This window comes from Meles meles, chromosome 2 (genome assembly GCF_922984935.1).
Source record: "Meles meles chromosome 2, mMelMel3.1 paternal haplotype, whole genome shotgun sequence".
Classification (NCBI taxonomy): Eukaryota; Metazoa; Chordata; class Mammalia; order Carnivora; family Mustelidae; genus Meles; species Meles meles.
The window spans coordinates 90,056,754-90,081,241 of record NC_060067.1 but is presented as its reverse complement, the minus strand read 5'-3'; the positions used below and the strand labels follow the sequence as shown (position 1 = coordinate 90,081,241).

General features: G+C 37.0%; 1 protein-coding gene across 1 annotated transcript; it reads left to right on the top strand.

Annotated features, from left to right (window-relative positions):
• Positions 1-12,443: 12,443 nt before the first annotated feature.
• Positions 12,444-24,454, top strand: EXOSC9 (exosome component 9). The gene is made up of 12 exons (XM_045997534.1): positions 12,444-12,583; positions 12,924-13,018; positions 13,709-13,828; positions 13,949-14,051; positions 15,021-15,158; positions 16,774-16,856; positions 18,093-18,225; positions 19,262-19,350; positions 20,373-20,519; positions 21,067-21,251; positions 23,868-23,946; positions 24,310-24,454. The coding sequence occupies exons 1-12, from the start codon at positions 12,518-12,520 to the stop codon at positions 24,389-24,391; spliced, it is 1,320 nt and encodes a 439-aa protein (XP_045853490.1). The 5' UTR covers positions 12,444-12,517; the 3' UTR covers positions 24,392-24,454.
• The last annotated feature ends 34 nt before the right edge of the window (positions 24,455-24,488 follow it).

The following is a 24,488-nucleotide window of genomic DNA, read 5'->3' as shown; positions in this document are numbered from 1 at the left end:
ACTATGCAGAAAATTTCTAATGGTCTCCATCACTAATGAAGTATGCCAGTAATGTAAACTAGATTTTCATCTTGAAGAGAATTAGAAATTCCCCAAGTTCCAAAAATGCAAAGAAGGCAAATATGTAAATGATGGGCTTGACACTGATTGCAAGCACAATTCTAAAATAGATTCTCAAACAGATGGTCTGTGGGCATTTAGAAACATAAGAGGTGACCATCAGGAGCCAGCATGGGCTCAGTACAAACAAATTTTGCCAGGTAATCCAATGGGGTTATTAGACTATAATGAGTTTGCAAAGTTGATGTAACAAATACAAGATTACCTAAAAATGTGAAAAATAATTGAATTATTCAGCCATAATAAAGTATGCAGATAGTCTATTTACTATGACTTTGCACAATTAATCATTCAACAAATATTTATTGAGCACTTACTGTCTTGCACCGTGATGAGTGCTTACACATAACCTCTTATGGAGGCAGGAGAGTTTAAGGGTTTTAAGCACACAGACTTGGAGCCACACAGAATCTATTCAAATCCTGACTCTGTCACTGAAATGGCTATGTCACCTTGAGAAACTCAATTGATCTCTGCCTCAATTTGCTCATTTGTAAAATGGGGATAATAGTAACTACTTATAGAGGGATTGTGAAGATTAAATGAGCTAATGTATGTAAACATCTTAGAAAAGTATCTGGCACATAATAAATGCTGTTAAGAGTGGCAGCTATAACAACTCCAGTTTAGAGAGGTAGGACGATGTGTCCAACACACCACTGTTTCCCAAGCCAGGATCTAAACCCAAGGCTGCCTGATGCCCTGAAACAATATAAAAATTACATTTTAGAAAATGTGTGACTTTCTTAGATGATTTCTAAGAATCCTTGACACATACTTCTTTATACCTTTCTTTTAACAATGTATACCAAATGTGTCTGGGAAGCTGGTTCTGGGTTCCTGTGCTAAAACTCTCCTAGAGGCCAGAAAAGCTATTAGGAAATTGGGCTTGCATATTTGAAGGCTAGATCCCTCACCTTATAAAAGGCAGAGCGTTATACCTCCAGAGAGCGATATGTGTTGACCTTATTTAATGACAAACAAATATTGTAATAGAGGAAACTTATTAAGAATAGTAGCTTATGTGGGGTCCCTGGGTGGCTCAGTTGTTAAACATTTACCCTCAGCTCAGGTCATGATCCCAAGGTCCTGGGATCAAGCCCCACATGGAGCCCTGCATTGGGCTTCCTGCTCAGTGGGAAGCCTGCTTCTCCCTCTCCTACTCCCCCTGCTTGTGTTCCCCTCTCTCGCTGAGTCTCTTTCTGTCAAATAAATAAAATCTTTTTTTAAAAAGTAGCTAATGTTTATTATTGCTAAATACGGGCTGAGGCCTGTTCTAAGTACTTTTCACACATTGTTTAACCCTCATCCTCATGACCACTTTATGAAGGTGTGATTATTAATCTCATTTTTTTTTTAACAGAGGTTTATAACTTGCCCAAGGTCACCCAGCTAATAAGTTACAGAGTTGGAATTTAAGCCAGGAGGTTGGCTCTGGAGCCTAGGCTTTTAAAATTCCCTTTCATAAAACTATGTCCAGCTGTGTTATGGTACATGCCCCAGAACCTCAAAGAAATCATTTACTTGTTTCCAGCAGCCCCTCTTACAGCCTATTTGGTTATTTGGAATACCAAAGTCCACTTACTAATTCATTCCTCACATTTCCAGATTTCCTTGAATGCCTACTCATTAGAGATGCTCCTTCCTGATTACGTTATCTTCCACTCTCTCTCACCCCAAACTGGTTTTACTGTTCTTTGTATCGCTTGGCTATTATCAAGCATTATTCATTTGCTTGTTTGTTGATGATTTTACTGTCCACTTGTCTCTATAGCAAAAGCTCCAAGGGACTTTGTCTATTTTTTTCACTACATGATTCCAGCACTTGGAATAGAGCCTGGCACATAGCATATTCACAAAAAATATGTATATAAATGACTGAATTCTTTCAGGTTCTTATTTGCTATACAATCTGATTTTTATCAGCAGTATCAGAAATGAAAATTAAAGAAAAATGCCACCATCAGACATAACACACATTTCAGCTTTCCTTTCCAGTTCCTGTTTATAAACAGATACTGGTATTTCTTTTTATAGATATGTACTCATCACAGAGATTCCAACATGAATTCACCTTTTCAGATAACATTATTGGATCAGATTTAAAAAATCCATCACTGAGTGGATTATTTCTTGTCATTGACTCTCAACAAACTACACATTCAGGCTCAGTTTTTGTTTTAAGTAACAGCAAAGTCAGACAACACTTTTCTATCTGAACATTGGAAATCATTTTCCTATATATTTTATATTGCCAGAGATAAAAATTACAGTTCTAATCTAGTAATACTTAACTATAGCAAGATTCTTGAGATACAAACCATGATTTCCTTTCAGTTAACCTCTTAAAGATCATCAAAAAATTTCCTGGTCACTAAAGAAAGCACACTTCAGTGATAAAGAATTAGCATTTATGTGCCACAAATTCCTTCAAAAAATATTTTAGCAACATTTTGATAAACTCAGAAGATGTAAAAAATGTCAAATATAGATTTTCTTTGCACTATCAACAAGTTGAGAATAGGTCAGTGGAAATATGAAATCCAGAAGTAATGCTCACCTAAGAGTTTGTGCTAGAAATTGCATTAGCTGTCTATTGCTACTTAGCAGCTTAAACAATAAATGTTTATTTATCCTAGTTTCTGAGTCAGGAATCCAGGCACAGCTCAGTTGGGTCTGCTTAAGGCCACTATGGAGATGGAAGCCAGAGCTGGGGTCTTATCTGAAAGCTCAACGTGGGAAGGATCTTTTTCCAAGCTCACTTACATGATCACTGGAAGTATTTAACTCCATTTGGGCTGTGGATTGTGGGCCTCAATACCTATATGGCTGTTGGTTGGAGGACATCCTTACTTCCTTGCCATGTGGGGCCCCACCCTCCAAGACAGAAACATGCATCATCACAGCCAACAAAGGAGTAAAACCGCTAGGGAGATGAAAGTTACATTCTCTTGTAATCTAATCACAAAAGTATCACCCTCTCAATGTTGAGGGAGTCTAATGATTTGAGGCAAGTCACTTACAGGGAGAGAACTACACAGGCCCTGAATACCAGGAGGTGGGGATCACTGGGGGCCATCTTTGAGGCTGCCTATCATTGAAGTACTATTTCAAAATAATACTTCATTGCTATATTTTTAAGATTTTATTTATTTATTTGAGAGAGAGGGAGAGAGAAAGAGTACCAGATGGGTGAGGGGCAGAGGAAGAGGGAAAAACAGACTACCTGCCGAACAGGAGATGATGACCTTGTAGGACAAGTAGGACATTTAACGGAGTGAGTCACCCAGGCAGCCCTACTTTATTGCTTGTTAAAGAGACATGCCAACATGAAACCACCTTCTCGCTTTGGCTGTCGGCTATTACCTCTTGATGTCACCATCGTCTGGTATTCTCCCACTCCTGCTGACACTGCTGCTTCTGAAACAATCTAAGCCTTCCTTCCTGGGCAACTTTAGGAAGAGGTAAAGTGAGAACAAGAGTAAAGTAGAAATTTTTCCCCTTAAGTCATTAATTTGAATAAGGAGTTGATCAATGATATAGGGATAGCATCCATGGGGGTTTAGGGCTAAAGGTTGTACAAGTGACATATTCTGTAAGAGTCTCTCCATCAAGAAACAACACCACTTTTGCACATAGAAGTTCTCCTATTGCTTATTAATAAAAGCTAAATTACAATCTTACTTCTGTCTGTATGCAAGGTTTGGGATTATAGTTGCCTCTCATCATGTCTCTTTGCATTAATGAGCCCACTTCATGGTTATACATCTAATTGCATGTCGAGTCTAAGTACAAGAAACTGAGTTTGGGTAATTTAATAGTAGCTTTCTTCTCTAAGTAGGTTAACCTTTGAACAGTGCAGGGGTTAGGGGCACTGACCCCCCCCCATGTTAAAAATCTGAGTGTAACTTTTGACTCCCCCACAAAACTTAACTACTAATAGCTTCCTTTTTTTTTTTTTAAACTTTACCCATTTATTTGAGAGAGAGAGCGCAAGAGAGAGAGAGCACGAGTGGGGTTGGGGTGGGGAGAGGGAGAAGCAGGCTCCCTGCTGAGCAGGAAGCCCAATGCAGGGCTCCATCCCAGGAACCCTAGATCATGACTGGAGCCGAAGGTAGATGCCCAACTGACTGAGTTACCCAGGCGCCCCCTTAACTACTAACAGCTTACTGATAACCAGAAACCTCACTGATAATATCATCAATTAAATATAGTTTATATGTTATGTGCATGATATACTGTATTCTGACAACAAAATAAGTTAGAGATAGGAAAACACATTTATAGTACTATATTATATTTATCAGAAAAAAAAAATCACATAAAAGTGGACCCATACAGTTCAAACCCATGTTATTCAAGGGTCAAGTGTAGCTGTCAATATAATTGAAAGAGGAAAGTTAAGATCCTCACAGGGAAAGAAAATAATTTGACTTGGTGTTAGGGTGAAGATCATATACTTGGCACAGAAATGGATTCCCATTTATAAGCAGCAGCATGGGTAGTGTTTATAAATAGTCTCTTGAGACAGACTGCCTGCAAATGAGTCCTGGTTTTATGATTTACTAGCTGTGTCACCCTAAGCAAATCACTTAATCTCTCTGTGTCTTGGGTTTCTCCATCTGTGAAACAGAGATAATAATTTAACCTACCTCATAGGATAGTTATCAGGATTAGTATTTATAAGTGCTTAAATCAAGACCTGGCACAGTGTTATATGCATCTTTGTTAAATAAAAGAATTTTTTAAAATTTTTACTTCATGTGACTTCCAGTTTCTGGACTAGCACACAGTCATCTTGGAAATGGTCATTCCTGTCCACATGAGAAGAAAAAAGCTGAACAAACTAAATATGACAACTTTTCTTAGATCTGTCACAGAAGTGAGGTCACAGAACAAACCACTGCCACAAAACCTGGAGAGACAGACAGGCAGATATGGAGAACCACAACTTACCAGAACAGAAATTCACATACAGAAACCTCTTCAGGAACCTCTGTGGTTGAACACCTAAGCTGTAATGAACTAATTGCTGGAGTTCAATGCAGATAAATTTGAGAGCTAAAAACTCCAGTTGGGGGTCACTCTAGGATGACTCCCACTCTTTTGTGTGTTTTACCTCCAGAAGCCCTACCAGGCTCTCATAGTGAAAATTGGGGGGGAAAAAGTCTTCTCATGCTTCTGGCAAGGGGAGGGGAACAGTAGCCATTTTGACATAGGGCCAGAACATTCTGTTATTCTTAATAAGGCCTGCCCTCAAGAGAAACTATGTCACTAGAGCCCAGGAGACTGGGGTTTTACCAGAGCCCACCAAATCTGGGGGAAAAGGAGGACCCAACTCTATTCCCAACTAGTTTTCCTTTCTTACCTAAAGATGTGGGGTGGGAAACTGAGAACCACTTGTAAAATGTCACAGCCTGGGGACCCAGGCTCCCTAAAAGACTGAAACCAAATCATAGGACTATAGAATGCTTCCCCTTCCCCATGCCACCAAACATTAAGGGGCTATGTATTCCAGTTCCTTTAATCCAGTACATGATGTATGGTTTTCAACAATAAGTTACACGGCATACTAACAGACAAAAAATATAGTGTGAAGAGACAAAGCAAACATCAGAACCAGTCTCAGATATGGCAAGAACGCTGGAATGATTAGACCAGGAATTTAAAATAACTATAATTAATATGTTAAGGGCTCTAATGGAAAAAGTAGACAACACTTAAGAACACGTGAGATAATCTAGATGACCTTGGGTTTAGAGATGATGACTCTTTAGATACAATGCCATAGACATAATCCAAAAAAGAAACACTGACAAGTTAGACTTCATTAAAACTTCTGTTATGTGGGGGCATCTTGGTGACTCAGTGGGTTAAGCCTCTGCCTTTGGCTTAGGTCATGATTTCAGGGTCCTGGGATTGAGCCCTGCATCAGGCTCTCTGCTGGCCGGGAGCCTGCTTCCTCCCCTCCCCCCGCCTGCCTTTCTGCCTACTTGTGATTTCTGTCTATGAAATAATAAAATAAAATCTTAAAGAAAACCCAAAAACTTCTGTTACGTGAAAGACATTGTCAACAGAATGAGAAGACAAGCCACAGACTAAGAGAAAACAGTGCAAAACACATATTTATCATCCAATGTGGAAATTCATAAGGCCTGGCTAGATAAGATTTAATAAATATATGCCTCTCTGGGTGATACTAATTGAAAAGCAAAGAAGGAGTGTCTGGAAAACTGGGCCTCTTTTGAGGTTTCTGGGCTGAAAACAGCTGGATCCTTGTCATGGGTCAATGCACTCATGCAGGGAGTAAACGCTTACAAAAAACATTTATCTTTGGTGGTCATGTACTCTCTGCCTGCACACGTGACACGAGTATAGCTTGTTCTAATCACAGGATACTACTTATGTTACTGTCTTGATTATTAAAGCTTCAAACTTCTTGTTTTATTTCCTTGATGTACTGATCACGTTCACAATAAAAGTGGAGGCAGAGCTGGCTTGGGACCTTTCACCCAATGTCATGCCCTCTCCTTTCTTCTAAGGTGTGTGGAGTAAGCTTTTCATTTGCCATCTCGGGATTTGCTGGCCAAACCCAACAACCCAAAATATACAAAGAATTCTTTAAAAAATTTTTTTAGAAAGAACTCTTAAAACTCAAGAATAAGAAAATATACAACTCGGTTTAAAAAGGGAAATGATCTGGACTCCTCTTCAAAGATTTGTAAATGACAAATAAGCATATATATTTCCTCAACATATGTTAATATCATATGCCATTAAGGAATCACAAATTAAAATAACAAGATAACACCATACACTGATTAGAATGGTCAAAATACCAAACACTGACAACAGCAAATGGTACAGATGTAGAGCAACAAGATCTTTCATTCATTGTTGGTTGGAATGCAAAATGGTACAGCCATTTCCAGACTGTATCTGGAATACAGTCTGACAGGTTTCTTATAATCCTGAACATATTCTTACCATATGATCCAGCAATTGTGTGCTTTGGTATTTATCCAAATGAGTTGAAAAATGGATGTCCACACAAAAATCTTCATGTGAATGCTTACAGCAGTTTTCTTCATAATTATCAAAACTCGGAAGCAACCAAGATGTCCACTAAGTGAATGGATAGAGAAATTATGGTACATCCATACAATGGAATATTACTCAGTGATAAAATGAGTTACCAAGCCACAAAAAGACAGGGAAGAACCTTAAATGCATATTGCTAAGTCAAAGAAGCCAATCTGAAAAGGCAACATACTTTTTAATTCCAACTATATGACATTCTGGAAAAGGCAAAACTGCAGAGGCAGTGGAAGGATTAGTTGCCACTGGCTATGGGAGAGGGAGGGATGAACAGGTGCAGCACAGGTGATTTTTAGGGCAGTGAAACTATTTTGTATGATAACTAATAGCAAATATATGTCATTATACATTTGGCCAAACCCACAGAATGTGCACCACTGACAGTAAACCCTAAACTATGGACCTTGGGTGATAATGATGTGTCCATGTTGGTTCCTCAATCGTAATAAATGTAACATACTGATTGGGGATGTTGATGGTGGGGAAAGCTGCATGTATGTAGTGGGGTTGGGGAAGAAGGGTATATAGGAACTCTGTATTTTCTACTCAATTTTTCTGTGCTCTTAAACATGTGTCTATTAACTTTTAAAAATCTATGCTGCTAAAAAAATAAAACAATAAAAATCCATGCTGTTGAGATATAGCTCAGGTTTAGATTGTAATTGAAAGTTCTCCTTCTGTAAAATCAGTGAAGAGCAAGTTGGAAATCATTGTACAGAAGCGCAACCTTGCTGGCACCAATCACACTGTCTAGCACATATTAGGAGCTCTGTAATTCCTTTTCTACCTCCACTTCCCTCCAGAAATCAGTAAGCCCTCAGCAGTGCACCCTGTGAAGGGGAGTGGATGACATTTGCAAGCACATTTTGCATAAAACAGACTGGAAATCCCAGAGCTACAGACAAGACCAGGTATATCTCTTTCTCCAATAAATTTAGATCAGAGCTTCTCTAACTTTAGTGTGTACAAAAATCATCTGGAGGAGTTTTTTAAACACAGATGGTAGGGCCCCTTTTGCAGAGTTTCTGATTCAGGAAGTCTAGGGTGGAACCCAAGAATGTGCCTAATTTTCTTTGTGTCCAGGACTACCCACATGTTACAACTATCTGTAAGCAGTGTAAATCAAAACGGTCCCTGCTTTTCTTCACCCCTCATTTTGTTGTAAGCTGAAGATAATAATTTTTATTCCTCTAAACATACAGAAAAAGCTTAATAATACGAAATCATATATAGATATTTGGTCATAGCAAATGATAAAAAAGAAAAGGAAGCTCTTTTAACTATTTCGTAGAAACCAGAGATGAACTTGATAATCTAGTTTTTAAACTTATAATATGGAAGAAAAATATGGAAGGGAAATACACACTACATGTGACTTATTAGTGTTCAATCATTTTTTTTTTTGAGTCTGTTTGGGCTGCTATAACCAAAATACCACAGACTGGGTGGCTTAAAACAACAGAAATTTATTTCTCATCACTCTGGAGGCTGGAAGACTGAAATCAGGGTCCTGGCATGATTGGGTGAGGGCTCTGAGTCACCAACTTCTTATGGTATCTTCATATGGTGGAAGGGGTCAGGGAGCTCTATGAAATCTCTTTTATAAGAGTACTAATTCCACTCGTGAGGGTTCCATCCTCCCCCTCCAAAGACTCCTTCCTCCTAACATGATCACTTTTAGGGGTTAGAACTTCAACATATGAATTTGCAGGGGAACACAAACATTCAGACCACAGCAGTTGTCAATGCATAAAATCTTTCCACATATTAACTATGTAGTTTTCAGTTTGAGTCTTGAAAAAGAACAAAACAAATGTCTTTATTAAAATGTAGTTGAAAGCCAAAATCTCTTTAAATAAATAGTTATAAGTGTCAGAACAAGAAAAGGAAAACACATTCTTATTTTTACTTTTACTGATGATAAAAGCTATTCATATGCCTTATGGATGATTTGGGAAATTCATAAAGAAGAAACTTCGAAAAGGAAAAAAAAATCCCGGAATCCCACCACCCAGAGATAACCATCCTAACATTTTGCATTATTTTCTTCCAGAATAATTTCTAGAAAACCAATTTCTATAGAGACAAATTGTACGGCAGACATACTATATGGCAAATAAAATTGTAAGATTCCATTTGTTCATTTATTCATCCACCTGTTAATTTATTTCACCAGAAGTGCTGTAACAGACCATTCATCCATTTACTCACAAGGTACACTACCAGATTCAGCAAATGCTGTAAGGTTAGTAAGACATGGATCTTTACAATCTAGTAGAAGTGTATTTAGTCAGGATTCTTCTGGATACTTACTCAGAGAGCAGTTCAAATGTACTGGTTTGCCAACTGGGAAGTCCAAGAACTCGTGCAAACTATTCCTATATAAGGGCTCACCTTCTCCCCCTTATTTCTCAGTTTACTGGCCTCTGTCTGACTTCATTTTGAAACACATTCTCTCCATGTGGTAGCAAGATAGCCCCTAACAGTTCCAGATTTGCCTTGTTCTTAGAGTTCATACTCTTAGAGAAGGAAAGACCTACTCTCTCCCAGAGTTCACATGTCAAGACTGATGAAGTGACTCTGTTTAGCCCTGCCTGGGTGAACAGGCAATGAGGAGAGAGAGAGGGATTTCCATGATCAGTAGGGCTTGGTCATACCCTGCCTGCTATTACGATTAACACCAGAATAATATGGGATCAGGAAAGGGCATTTCTCCAAAAAAATAGAAGGATGCTGGTCAGACAAAGCAACAGATGCCCAATAAAGATGGGGGGGAAAGATGTGTATTCAAATATTTTGTTGAATAATATGGGATCAGGAAAGGGCATTTCTCCAAAAAATAGAAGGATGCTGGTCAGACAAAGCAACAGATGCCCAATAAAGATGGGGGGGGGGGATGTGTATTCAAATATTTTGTTGAAAACCAGGTTATATGTAAACAGATAATCCAGGTTAATATGCTGATTCAAACTGATTCTTTTTTAAAAAGAGTAGAATGTACAATCTTTTCAAACTTCAAAAACTTTTCCCCCCTGAAAACATGAAGCCAAACTCCCTTGGGTGTTTCAAAGATTTCTTACTAAATATGAGATTGTGAAGTAAATATATTTTGTGACGGTATGTAGATGTGGGTGGAGATAGGCTATATATCTTTGAATTAACTCCAATAAAAGGCAGATACTGCAATGTTAAAATTATAATAAAATAATAGTGAAAGTAGAAAAGAATGGTGGAAATTCCAGCATAGTGGAGAAAAGCAAGGGCAAAGCAATCAATCAGCAATCTCAGAACAGCAATCTGACATGGCAAATCTGGGTGATTTCAAGGGAAGCCTTTGGCAAGCCAAAAAAAGGAAAGGAAACTAATTGTACAGTTATCCTGTCCAAAACAGTGTTAGATTCTCTCAACTTAACACAAAGTAATTATTTCCAAACTAAGATAGAGAAGCTGAAGTTCACATAGATTACTTAATTTACCCAAAGTCCATTAGAACTGAAGTTTATCTGAAGCCAAACACCACTCTTTTCCCACTACCAAGCAGCCATGCAGGAAAGGACAGACTACATCAATAAAGGCCAAATTTCATTTCTGACAAAAAGAGAAATTAGTAAATGCCCACTAAAAGAACACAAGGTTTTAAATGATGAAGTCAGCCAAGAGTTCTGTTGTGAAGTCGTATTATAAAAGAACTTATATTGTTAAAAGAACTTGAATGGCCTATACTCTGTAACCCCCTTGCCTATTTTGAAAATCAATCCCTGAGCATATGGACATAGTTTCTGTTCACTTTCCTACTTCTTCACAATTTCTGTCTCCAGACCATGTTAAGCTCATCCTATCTTGCTCCTTCTATTTGAAACACTTCCTTTTCTCCAGATGATATCATAGCTACTCCTTCTCATCACTGAGAACTTATTTAACTCAAATGTCACCTCTACAGAACAACCTCTTTCTGCAGCTATCCCGATTAAAATAGCAACCCCATTCTCAGCATTCAGTACATGAACTTGGGTTTTTTTGTGTATGTTTGTTTAAGCTTGTACTATCTCTTCCAAAGAGAACATGGGTTCCTTAAGGAACAGGATTTTGTCCACCCCTTTTCTCCAGCACTTGAATTATTCTTGCAACACAGAAAGCTGTCACACACACACACAGTAACTTACTGAGTACAGGGACTGCAAGTGGTACAAACAGACTACATTGTATCACTGGTAGGAAAAAGAAAAAAAAAAGTGTAAGAAAAGATAAAAGTAGTGGAATGGAGCCTGAAAAGGAATTACAGTGCCTATCCCCTCAGAAACAAATGTTAACAAAATAATATGCAAACACATAGTACTTATTCATTCCAGACACCGTGCTAAGCATTTTACATGTATTAACTCATTTTCACCCCTCAGAATAGGTTTATCACTCCTACTTTGCAGATGAGTAAAGTGAAGCACATAAGCTAACTTGGCCAGGGTCACACAACTAGTTAAGGGCAGAGTCAGAATTAGAACCCGGATAGTTTGGAGTTCCTGCTTTTAGCTACTTCTTTAGTGCTTCTCTAAAAAAAAAAAAAAAAAAAAAAAAAAAAAAGCTGAGTGGTTGGCCGCGCGAGCATCCAGTTCTTCTATGCCCATAAAAGTAAGTTTATCGGCTTAAAATAACTGGGGAGACTGAAAAAAAATAAACAACAGATTTTTTTAAGCTAGTGGTGATTATAACACCGTTAGGTAAGAAGTGCTAATATTCTCAATTCTTGTCAACTTCTCAAGTCTACGAGATTTCACCTTCAGCCTGCAATAATACCCCACCTCACCGTCTTAAGTTTCTTTTCCCTCTTCTTCACTTCGCCCGTTCATTCCAGTGTTTCTCCACTGAAAATGCTCCAAACTATGCCTCTGCAGCTTTCTGGCTAAATCTCAACTTCCTCATCTGTATAAAATAACAGTAATACCTGTCTAGCCTATCCCGCTAGAACTGAATAAAGAGTGAAATGCGAAAGCCCTATACTGATATTAATTTCTATAACTGATAGCTGTTTTGGAGTCCTTTTCTTTCCTACGCTTTATGATAAAAGAAACAGACCCTTACGCTCAGAAACCCGCCTCCTTGAAACTACTCGCTTCTCCTAGTCAGCCCCTCTAGTGCCAACATTGCTTTGAGCTTGCGCACTAGCGACCGGGCCCAGCCTTGGCCGCGGAGCTTTGATGACGTAAATTTTCTGCGCGTCAGAGCGAGCGGGGAGCGCGTGAAGGGGATCAAGTTCACTTTTCCTAGCGGATTCTGGTGCTAGGGGGTGTTGTGGTCCTACAGCATGAAGGAGACACCACTTTCAAACTGCGAGCGCCGTTTCCTACTCCGAGCCATCGAAGAGAAAAAGGTAAATGGTCCCGGGAACTTCGCGATGCGTGTGGGCACTCTGGTCGCATCGCCGCTCGGAGCCTTCCGGTTTGAACGCGGAGAACCCTCGCAGGCCCAGGAAGCCCCTGGAAGGAACCACCGGCGTGTTCCCCCATCCCTTAAGCATTTTTCCCCCCTCCAGTTGGGTTCAAAAAGCTGGAGTCACACCAGCGACTACGAGTGCTCGGGAATCTAGTTTCCACTTTTCTATGGGGAGTGGTTAGGAATCCACCTATCTCCAAGAGCTTTAGCCCTGGCATAGAGTAGCTGCTCAGTAAATAATTGTTGAAGTAATAAAAGAATGAATGTTGTGCTTACAGCGGCTGGATGGCAGACAAACCTATGATTATAGGAACATCAAGATCTCGTTTGGAACAGATTATGGGTGCTGTATTGTGGAACTTGGGAAAACAAGGTAACAAGGATTCAAATTTGATAAAAACTCAATAGGGAGAAGTTTAAAAGAAACTTATTGACTCAGTTGCTCACAAAGCATCTAAGAAGTCTGGACAGACTTATTTGTTTCGCTGCCAAAATAAGTATATTTTCTTTAATGAGAGATTTTTAAATTTTTAACCATGAATATATTTTTCATCCTGAGTATTGCAGTTTTCTGATGTCTTTAGGTCATATATACAGCCAGTAGTAATTGCCCTGAATTTATTTTCTGCACCTCCCATTAAGTAGGCCTACTTTTCTCATTTGCCTGACATAAGAATTAGGTTTTTTATTTATTTGGAAGCTGTGAGGATATTGTTCAGATAATGGTGGCCAGCCATGCCATATGAAAACTTTAAAAAATCACAAGTTTTCATCCTGTCTTGTGTCAATAAATATTTGTTTTAGAAAAAAGTTAAGATCATTGATTTAAAAAAAATCTGTGAAATAGTATTGTAATAAGAGATTTTTTTCTTTATGTGTATGCCAGTATGTGTTTTATTTCTGTATATATTCTATACTTTATGTGTAATTTCAGCCTCTAATGATACATCATACTGAATATGTTGTTAGAGTAAGATCAAAACTTAATTGCTATCTGTTTTAAATTTATTTTTAATTGAAAAGGAGATATATTTAGTTAACAGATTTGTACTTTATTTTGCAGAGTTCTTGGACAGGTTTCCTGTGAACTTGTTTCTCCAAAGCTCAATAGGGCAACAGAAGGTATTCTTTTTTTTAACCTTGAACTCTCTCAGATGGCTGCCCCAGCTTTTGAACCTGGCAGGTACTTAAATCTTTTTTTTTTAAGCTGCTTTTTAGCCAGAGGAGAACATAACAGCAGTGAGCTATTGTTTTAATGCCTGGTGTTATATTTCATGACATTAGCCCATTCCTATTTTCATAGGCAGTCAGATCTCTTGGTGAAGTTGAATCGACTCTTGGAAAGATGTCTAAGAAATTCGAAGTGTATAGACACTGAATCTCTCTGTGTTGTTGCTGGTGAAAAGGTGGGGAATATGCCCAAAATTCTTAACTATAATCTTAGGTTGAGTATTGTTGATTCATGGAATCTTATATCTGTACTTGTATTCTCAGAGCTTCCATTAATTCAGTTTTATACTGATTCACTTCACTGCAAATGTTCCTGAGTGCTACCCTAGAACTTTGTCATCTCTGTCTCTGAACGGACAATAAACATTGGTGAAAGTATCAACTTGGATGTGTGTAAAAAATGTCTTATTCAAAGAACTTGTTTTTTCATATATTCTGTTTTATTCTGTTCTTTGAGTTGATAGAAGCAGGTAATGTGTTCTTTTTATGTATGGGGAACTGAAGAACAGATTAAATCCTTTTGTGTAGGTTTATTGACTTATAAGACCTACACAGGTAGTTAGTGATAGACTGACATTGGAAATGTTACTCTCAATAAATTGTGCTACATGATAATGTTTTAGGACTTTATTCTTGTTTAGGGTATTTTGACTATCTTTTTGACTCCAGAGAAATCACTTTCTACATAATATCATTGAAGATGATGCTTCCTATTTAGATTATTTATAGGATTATTATAAGTATTGTCAAGTAAAACCTAAGAGTTTGTGGTTTTTAAGTTGGGAGACAAAATCAAAATAAAAAAAATAAAATCTTATAATAATAAGACGTTAATAATAAAAATCTTTTTTATTTTAATAATATTTTAATAATTTTAATAATAAACTTATAATTGTGCAATGGTTCTACATATTTAGAGTGTATATTTAGTTATTGTCAGGTGACTCACAGAAAGGTAAACTATTGGTACTTCAGATGTTGACCTAGCTTAACATTTCTCTTAATACACATTTATTGATAAAGTAGAAGGAGTAACTGTATATTTTAACTGCAAGAGAAAAATTTGCACGCTGTGTTACTTTCCTTATGAATAGCCACTGGTTGTGATCAGTTAGGATTTATTTTTGTTTTAAACTTACATTCAGGTTTGGCAGATACGTGTGGACCTACATTTATTAAATCACGATGGGAATATTATTGATGCTGCCAGCATTGCTGCAATCGTAGCCTTGTGTCACTTCCGAAGACCCGATGTCTCTGTCCAAGGAGATGAAGTAACGCTGGTGAGCTCCCATGATTTGAGCCAGGCTTCTCCCTATGAATGAATGAATATCCTTGATGTTTAGGCAACTTGTTATTAGTGAATTCTTTTTGTAGATGGTAATTAAGTATGTTCTGAGATTTGTTGATAAGGCAAAAATGATAAATGGTCAAAATTGTCCCTGAAAACTCTTAAATCTCTTTTATTAAAGTGTCTGTCAATAAAAGCACACCCTATCTTGGTTTCCTAGGATAAAACCAGATAACTTTTTCTTGGGATTGAGCATTAGGTGAAGTGGTTGGCTTAGGTTTAGGAACCACGTGTTAGAAATACATGGTGCTCAGCACATTGAGATACTTGTGCTTACTCTGGCAAAAGTCCTTCAGAAACAGCCAGAAGGCTTATTAAAACATATTGCTAGGCTCCATACTCAGAGTAGGGTAACGATAAAACCTACAAATTTGTACTTCTAACAGAGTTCTCAGGTGATACTGATGCTGCCAGTGGAAGGGCCACATTTTGAAAACTATTGACATGTACTGTTTACATTGCCTTTCTCTTGTGCTAAATATGTCAACTTCAATTTATATGAATTCATGCTAGGATAATGAAAGTACACTGTATAGTTTGAGTTCTAAAGTTGTGAAGGAAACATCAGATGCCCACATTTCTGGGCAGTCTTTCTTGTGCTGCTTTTAGGCATTAGACTAGAGTAGACTCTATAAAGACCTAGAGGTAGAGACAAAGGTTTATTAATAATAGACATGTTCCTTTAGAAAAGGGAATTGGTGTAAGGAAGTAAAAGAGAAAGAGATCAATTTAAAAATATTTTAGAGTTACTGCTGGTGGCAATGTAGAGCAGTGGTATGGCCACATTGAAAAAGTGTGGCAGTTTCTTAAAAAGTTAAGTATCAACTTACACAGCACAGCAATTCCATGCCTAGGAATCTACTCAGGAGACATGATAGTACATTTTCAGTCAAAGACTTCCATGTGAATGTTCCATGGCAGCATTACTCATAATAGCCCCAAACTGGCAACAATCCAAATGTTCATCAGCTGGTAAGTCGAAAAACATATATCCATACAGTGGTATATCCATACAGTGGAATGGATATACATCCGTACAGTAGAATGGAGTGGAGTGGAATACTGCTCAGAAGTAAAAAGGACCAAACTAGTGATACATATTGCAAGATGGATGAAATGTGCTAACTTCAAAGGAAGCAGACGCAAAATACAAATTGTTTGATTCCACTTACATGGAATGCTTAGGGCTGGGAGTGGGAGTGAGAAGTGACTGCAAATAGGGAGATTTGAGCGGGTGTGTACTGAGAAGGTCAAAAAACTGTATTGTGTTGATAGTTACATAACTATAAGTTACTACAAAATGAGTAGATATATACTTAGATGAACAGATTTTATGGTATTTATATTCCAGTAAAGCTTTTTGACATATGCATAAAGTTTTAAGGAACCCTGAGTGGCAAAGTCAAACAGGTAATTATGAAAGAATTAATTTAGGTACTCAACTAATGATTAAAGGAAATATATTTTTATTTTAATATTTGATGTGCATGATATTTTTTATGTTTATAATTTAGTGACTAATTTTTGAAGCTTTTATTTTCAAACAGTATACACCTGAAGAGCGAGATCCTGTACCATTAAGCATCCACCACATGCCAATTTGTGTCAGTTTTGCCTTCTTCCAGCAAGGGTAAGTCTCATTCTTGTCATGGGCTGAAATTGTACATGCAGCTAGGAACTTTTTTGTTCTGTTCAAATGTGCTGTGGACAGATGAATAAACACCTCCTCTAATATTAGAGCACATTAGGTTTTTTTTTCTTTTTTTGTAAGAGCATTAGTTGGCAAAGAGCTTTCTCAATAGAAGTGACAAATTCTTCTGTAATGAAGAGATTTCACAACACTTTTCATAGGATACTTATAAATTTCCTGTAGTGTGGGTGCTAGAGGTGTACAGGTATTAACAGAATTGTGTTAGGTTCTAATTCAGGAAAGTAGAGTGAGAATTACTGTGGCTTAATGGAAGATAGGACTTTGGAGCATATTAGAGGAGCAAGTCATATGATGGAATGGTTCACAAATGGGATAAATCTAGTTTTCTTCAGCTCTCTAGTAGTTTCTTCACAATTCACTAATTTTTCCTACAACAGAAAAACTGGAGGTGTAGGTCCATGTAGCGGTATCTTTAAATGAAAACTTGAGCCTTAAATCTCTTCTGAAACAAAGGGAGACATAAATAAGATATTTTAACAATTTTATGAATTAAAAACTATGGAAGCTTTCAACTTCTATTCAGTATAGTGTAGAATTTCATTAGTGGGAAATAGACCAGCACTGTCCAGTAGAAATACAACATGAGCAATATATCTTCTCTTATATGTAAAATATCATCTTAATATATAGTGTAAAAATTATTCGTCAGATATTGTACATTCTTTTATTTCTACTAAATCTTTGACGTCTGTATTTTTCCCATGTGTACATCAGCCACATGTGACTAGAGGCCAACGTTGGACAATGCAGAAATAGTATTCTTTTAATGAGCCATTAGCAGAACTTAGGAGAACTTCAGAATCTAGGACACACTAGGGGACTTTCCAAATTAACAAATTAATGTAGTTTTTATTGATGAGCAATAAGTCATTTAATGAAAGTGATAGCATTAGGTTTAGATTGTGTACTGTTTAAAAAAAACTAATATGAACTTAAGTGATTTTACTGTAATAGCTAGTGATAGCCCCTCAGCATTTATTTTGTCCATAAAAACTATAATTCTCATCTCTTTTCCCATTAAAGTGATTCACATCCATAGGCTTAGACCTTTATTCTGTTGACTTTTATTAATGCTATCTTTTAAAAATATTCACTATCTTAAAATTGACAAGCGTTTAGCCTCGGATTTAATAGGTCCAATAACATTCATTTCAGTACATATTTATTGGTGGATCCCAATGAACGGGAAGAACGTGTAATGGATGGCTTGCTGGTGATTGCCATGAACAAGCATCGAGAGATTTGTACTATCCAGTCCAGTGGTGGGATAATGCTGCTGAAAGATCAAGTTAGTGCTTTGATTAATGTTCTTTTAAGAATAGGTCTCTTCTTTTTAGAAGCTTTTGTTTTTGTTTTCTTTTTCTTTTTCTTTTTCTTTTTTTTTTTTAACTAAAAAACCATCAGGGACAGCCATCAAGGATATTTTCAGTGATTCTAGGATATGTTAGAATCTGGTTTCAATATTATTACATTGTGTTGACTGGTGACTACAATGTATCCTTTCTTTTCAGTGAGAAGAGAGATTCATCTCCTTATTCAAAAAAAAAAAAGGTGTCAAAAAGGGAGAAATTAGGTACTCTCAGAAGTTGGGTTTTCAATAAGCAGTAGTTCACAAATCCAGCTACATATTGGATTCACCTGAAGGCTTCTAGAAAATAGATTGGCATATAGCATATAGCACAGATGGGGAATAGAGACTGCTTTAGTTGAAATTTCAGTTCTGCCTTATACTAACTGACCTTTTGCAAATGATTTCATATCTTTGTGCCTTGACTTTTTTATCTGTAAAACAGGGAATAGAAACAGGAATAAAGTTGTTAGGACTGTAAGGATAAATACATGGGTATATTGCACTGTATAGCGTATATTAAATGTGCCGTGTTAGTTTCAATGACCAGTATTATAGCCATTACCAGATCCCTATTTCCAGAGATTCTGATCCATTAGGTCCCTGAGGCCTGGAATCTCTGCTTTATGGTTTCCCAAGGGATACTGCAGTCATGTCTTGAACTAATGTTTTGGGTCACTCACACAGAAGGGTAGTTAGTGTATCTCTGAGTGTATAATGTATATCTGTGGCCTTTTCAGTGGTATCTTTTACACTGTCAGAGTAGTTTTTGAGTCTCTTTTCTTAATGTGATAATCCTTCAGATATTTTAAAACAAGTCTCACATTTTGCATTAATTTGTGTTTATATTGTATTTTCATATTTGAAAAGGTCAAGCTTATATTTTAAAGGTAGAAAAACTATTCTCACATTTATAGTTTTGTTGGAGAAAGCTGTGTGATTGTCTTTAAATAACAGAATGCACTTTTATAAATAGGTTTTGAGATGTAGTAAAATAGCTGGTGTGAAAGTACTGGAAATTACAGAGCTAATACAGAAGGCTTTGGAGAATGACCGGAAAGTAAGGTAAGTTTAATTCTTTTTAGCCCTAAATGGTCTTTTTGTTTTTAAGAGATTTTTCTGTTAAGGACTTTCTTGCGTAAGAGTAACCATATAATTTTCACACTCCCGTTTTTCCTTATCTGTTAATCTAAGTTGAATATACAGAAGTGTTGTATTGTATTCCAATTTAAATATAATCTGTATTGAGAAGCCACATAATATTTTTCTTTAAAAAAAAATCAACATTTTTGGGGCACCTGGGTGGCTTAGTTGATTAAGCACCTCCCACTCCCATCAGCTTGGGTCATGGTTCCAGGATCCTGGGATGGAGCCCTGCATTGGGCTCCCTGTTTAGTGGGGAGCCTGCTTCCGCCTCTGCCCCTCCCCTCTGCTCATGCTTTCTCTCTGGCTCTCTCCCTATTTCAAATAAATGAATAAAATCTTTTTTTTTTTTTTTTAAAGATTTATTTATTTGTCAGACAGAGAGAGTACAGGCAGGCAGAGTGGCAGGCAGAGGGAGAAGCAGGCTCCCCACGGAGCAAGGAGCCCTATGTGGGACTGGATCCCAGAATGCTGGGATCATGATCTAAGCCAAAGGCAGCCGCTTAGGCATCCCTAAATGAATAAAATCTTAAAAAAAAAAAAAAAAAAAAAATTTTTCTTTAGAAAAAAGAAAATCTAGTAGCTCATCTAACAGAAGCAACAGAAACGGGGGTTGGTTCTCTGCTTCTTCTATAACCCACCACTCCAGTGTCTTCTGTGATTTGGGAGGTGATACCTACTTGGTAGGACAGGTTTGAGGATTAGAGAATAATATACCTAAAGCACTTAGCGCTTGCCTGGCACATATTTCAATAAACTACAGTAACTTTTATTTCTCTTGATAAGCATAATAAATTGGTGAGGTTAAGTTGGTCAGCTTTTTTCTCAATGTTTCTCCTCCATCAAAAGGATAAAATGATTAACTTTTCCCTTCCTGTTTGCTCTTCTACCTTTCATTCCCCCTTCTCCACCCCTCCCCGCTTCCAAATAAAAAACCCACACAGGAAAGAAGGTGGAAAATACGGCTTTGCAGAGTCTATAGCAAGTCAAAGAATCACAGCATTTAAAATGGAAAAAGCCCCTATTGATACCTCTGATGTAGAAGAGAAAGCAGAAGAAATTATTGCTGAAGCTGAACCTCCTTTAGAAGTGTATCTTTATTGGATGGTTTTTTTCAGTAACAACATGATTCATAACACTTTCGGCATTATTAAGAATATGTGAAGGGTGTACATACTGGTTTGTTTTCTGAAACACTGCTTTGTTAGAGAAAACACTGCAGATACAAGACAGCGATTAGTCTTACTGAGTCTGATAAAATTCTTTGGCTATCCTACAAAAACTGAAAATTTTCTATCTTACTGGCCAATTTACAGCATTTTTCCTTGGAAAGTTGTTCCTTAATCTCAGTCAAGCACTTTATATCTATTACACATTGTTCTTGGAAATTAATTATTCATCCATTTGCCACATTTATTACTGCAACTGTTGAGAGCCAGTATGTCTCAATACTTCTCACTATTGTTTCCATAAAATCTTACCCAAGTTAACGTTTTCTTTTTCTTTCTTTTTGTTCAGCAAAATCTTTTTGCACAAACTTGATGCACTCTTCAGTCTTAAAACTTTTTCTCTCATCTTTTTCAACACTGCACCAAATGGCAGTATTTTTGTTACTCATAGTTTCCTTAACTTGTTAAGTGTTTCTAATCCTGTGCTTTGGACTCCTGGAACTGCCCAAATTGGAGAGGGAGTAGAAAACTCCTGGGGTGATCTTGAAGACTCTGAGAAGGAAGAGGAAGATGAAAATGGCACTGATGAAGCAATCATTCTTGATAGTATAAAAATGGACACTGGAGTAGAAGTTTCCAATACTGGAAGCCAAGGTAGGTAACACTATTTATGGCTTTTATGTAATTACATATATATACATAATACATATATCTTCCTTTTTTCGGGATCTTATTTTATATTCCTCTAAAAGAGGGGCTCAATATTTTGTGGCTTCAATTTCAGTTAAACTGTTGATGCTAACTACAGAATTAATTCCAACTCTTTTCTAAAAGAACATGCTTTGTGGGGTAGTAGTACTCTGGTATGTAGTGGCATTTTAGTTAAAAAATTTTTCTTTTATATGTAGGTGTAGGCCAGTTTTAAAGGGATGAGTTCCTTAAGTTCATTCCTGCATGCCACTTTTTCTTTGTAGTGGCTAGATTCAAACATGAAAAGCCCGTATCATAACATATATTAGAGCTGTCCAAATGAGACTGTTTGTAATGTTAGAAATGTTCTATGCATACACTGTTCAATAAATATAATAGCCACTAGCCACATGCAGATATGGAGCATTTGAAATGTGGTTTGTGACAGAAGAATTGGATTCTAAATTTTAATTTTAGTTATTATAAAATTAAATAGCTATATAAGGCTGTTATTAGAGCAGTATTAGAACATACAGAACTCTAGAATCACCTGGAATAATGGTAGTCCTAGGTGTTCTTTGCATCCTGAAAGCTGTAGAACTAGAAAAAATTGTTTTTAACCTGTGGATATTTTTACTGTTCAGAAAACCAAATTCTTGCTTGGCCCATTATAATCATGAATTGGGTTTTTCAAACCCAAATCATACAAGGATCGATGTAGTAAGTAGGCTGGCAGAGAACTAAAGGTTATATTTACTAAATTTGGCTGAAAAAAATAATGAAGGTGATACTGTTTAGGTACATAATGTACATACCTGCCTACCTTCAAAGAATGAGATTAATTACCTATAAATACTACTGGGAGCCTGCTGGGGTTTTTTGTAAGGGGGAAAAAATTGCCTATTGATTGGGAACCTTATTCAGCTTTCCTAGTGGTTACTTCTGTTCGGTATTATTTTTTTAGACCGTGTTCCATGTATTTATTTACTATGTATTTATACCAATGTAAGCTTAAACACAGGGACTGTGAATCAATCTTTAGAATTTTTTCATGTCATCAGCCACATTTTTAAATGCTACATAGAATTCTAGCTTTGACAATAACTAGGTTGGCTTAATAATATTCCCTTATTGATAAATGTTACCATTTTTTTTTTTTAAGATTTTATTTATTTATTTGACAGAGAGAGATCACAAGTAGGTAGAGACACAGGCAGAGAGAGAGGAGGAAGCAGGCTCCCCGCGGAGCAGAGAGCCCGATGCGGGGCTCGATCCCAGGACCTTGAGATCATGACCTGAGCCGAAGGCAGCAGCTTAATCCACTGAGCCACCCAGGCGCCCCAAATGTTACCATTTTTATAGTGCTACAGCATCTTAGCATATGCCTCTTTATATATTTGTGAAATATTTTTCTAAGATTAATAAGATTAATAGCTAAACATTCAATTACTGCTTTGAAGAGTAATATTTTCAACTGAATAATGAAAATGGACCTAAGATAATTGAGAGGATAAAACAGGTAAAACCTTTCTAAAGCACATGAACATGAGAAACAAATTGAAAACTCAAAGACTGATATGCCACCTGGGAAAAGGGTTAATTCACACTTTATATACATCATTAACTAAGGCTCAGAAGAAAAACTGGCAAAAGATACAAAGTAATTCTCAGATACAAATGGCCAGCAACATTTCATGAGCGACCTTACTAGTAATAAAGGAAATAAATTCAAAGCAAAAAGGGGTTTTCTCACTACTGTATCAGACAGTATTAAAAATTAGGGCACCTGGGTGGTTCAGGTTAAGTGCGTGACTCTTGATTTTTGCTCAGGTCATGATCTCAGGGTCATGACATCAAGCCCCAGTTAGGGCTTCATGCTGAATGTGGAGGCTGCTTGTGCTTTTTCTCTCCTTCTCAAATAAACAAAATCTTAAAAACAAAACAAAACCACCATTGGCAAGGGTGCAAGGAAAATTGAGGTGTTTTTTTTTTATAATTTTTTATTTATTTATTTGACAGAGAGAGAAGTCACAAGTAGGCAGAGAGGCAGGCAGAGAGAGAGGGAGAAACAGGCTCCCCACGGAACAGAGAACCCGATGCGGGGCTCGATCCCAGGACCCTGAGACCATGACCTGAGCCGAAGGCAGAGGCTTAAACCACTGAGCCACCCAGGCGCCCCGGAAAATTGAGTTTTTGATAAAAATTGAAACAGTAATTTGGGTAGATTTGGCAAAATACTTTTTTAAATGTATATACCTCTTGACACAGTAATTCTCCTTCTAGGTATTTTCCTTCCAGTGTTTTTTATAATGGGGAGAAGCTGTATAAACTTTCCCCCTATTATGACATGTACAAGATGGTCATATAATTATAGAATTTTTAGGAAATAAAGTATGTTATTTTTTAGAGCTCCAGGGAGTTACTTCAGGGAAGGAGAAAACAAGTAGTTCTGTAAGCCTCTACTCAAGAGTAGTTGGGACTGTTTGTATGGAAATAGAATTTTAGAACTGCTGACATAAACCCATGTAGAAATTTTGCAAGAGATTATACTTACATTGTTTCCTTAACATTTTCTTAAAGATGCCCCTATAGTACTCTCAGACAGTGAAGAAGAAGAAATGATCATTTTAGAACCAGACAAGAACCCAAAGAAAATAAGGTAACAAAGTTATGGTTTATTTCAAATGTACACACATAACTCAAGACTTCTCTGGTTTTATTCTCATCTTATCCTACTATAAACAAAGACATACACACACACCCCTTTTTTTAAATCCAGCTCTTCTTTCTTGGTTTCTTCAAACTGAGATTTAACAGGATCTAATTCTATAAAACTGTATAGATGCCTTTTAAGGTCACTGAATTTTATTCTTATATGTATTCTCCTGGGGGGGGGGCGGGTCTCCCATTTTGGTAGTCCAGATTTCGAACGAGCAAAATGGTGTAAGTCTGGTAAACCATCCATTGTATCTGCTTTATAGTGCTAATACTGTTAGTAAACTTTAATTTATTTTATTCACAGAACACAGACCATCAGTGCAAAACAAGAAGCACCAAGTAAAAAGCCAGTGAGAAAAAGAAAAAAGAAGAGAGCTGCTAATTGAAGCTCACATAGTTGTATATTTGTGTATATAACTATTAAAAGGATATTTATTCAGTGCTCATAACTTGAGTATTTTTCTATTCACAAATCCATTATAA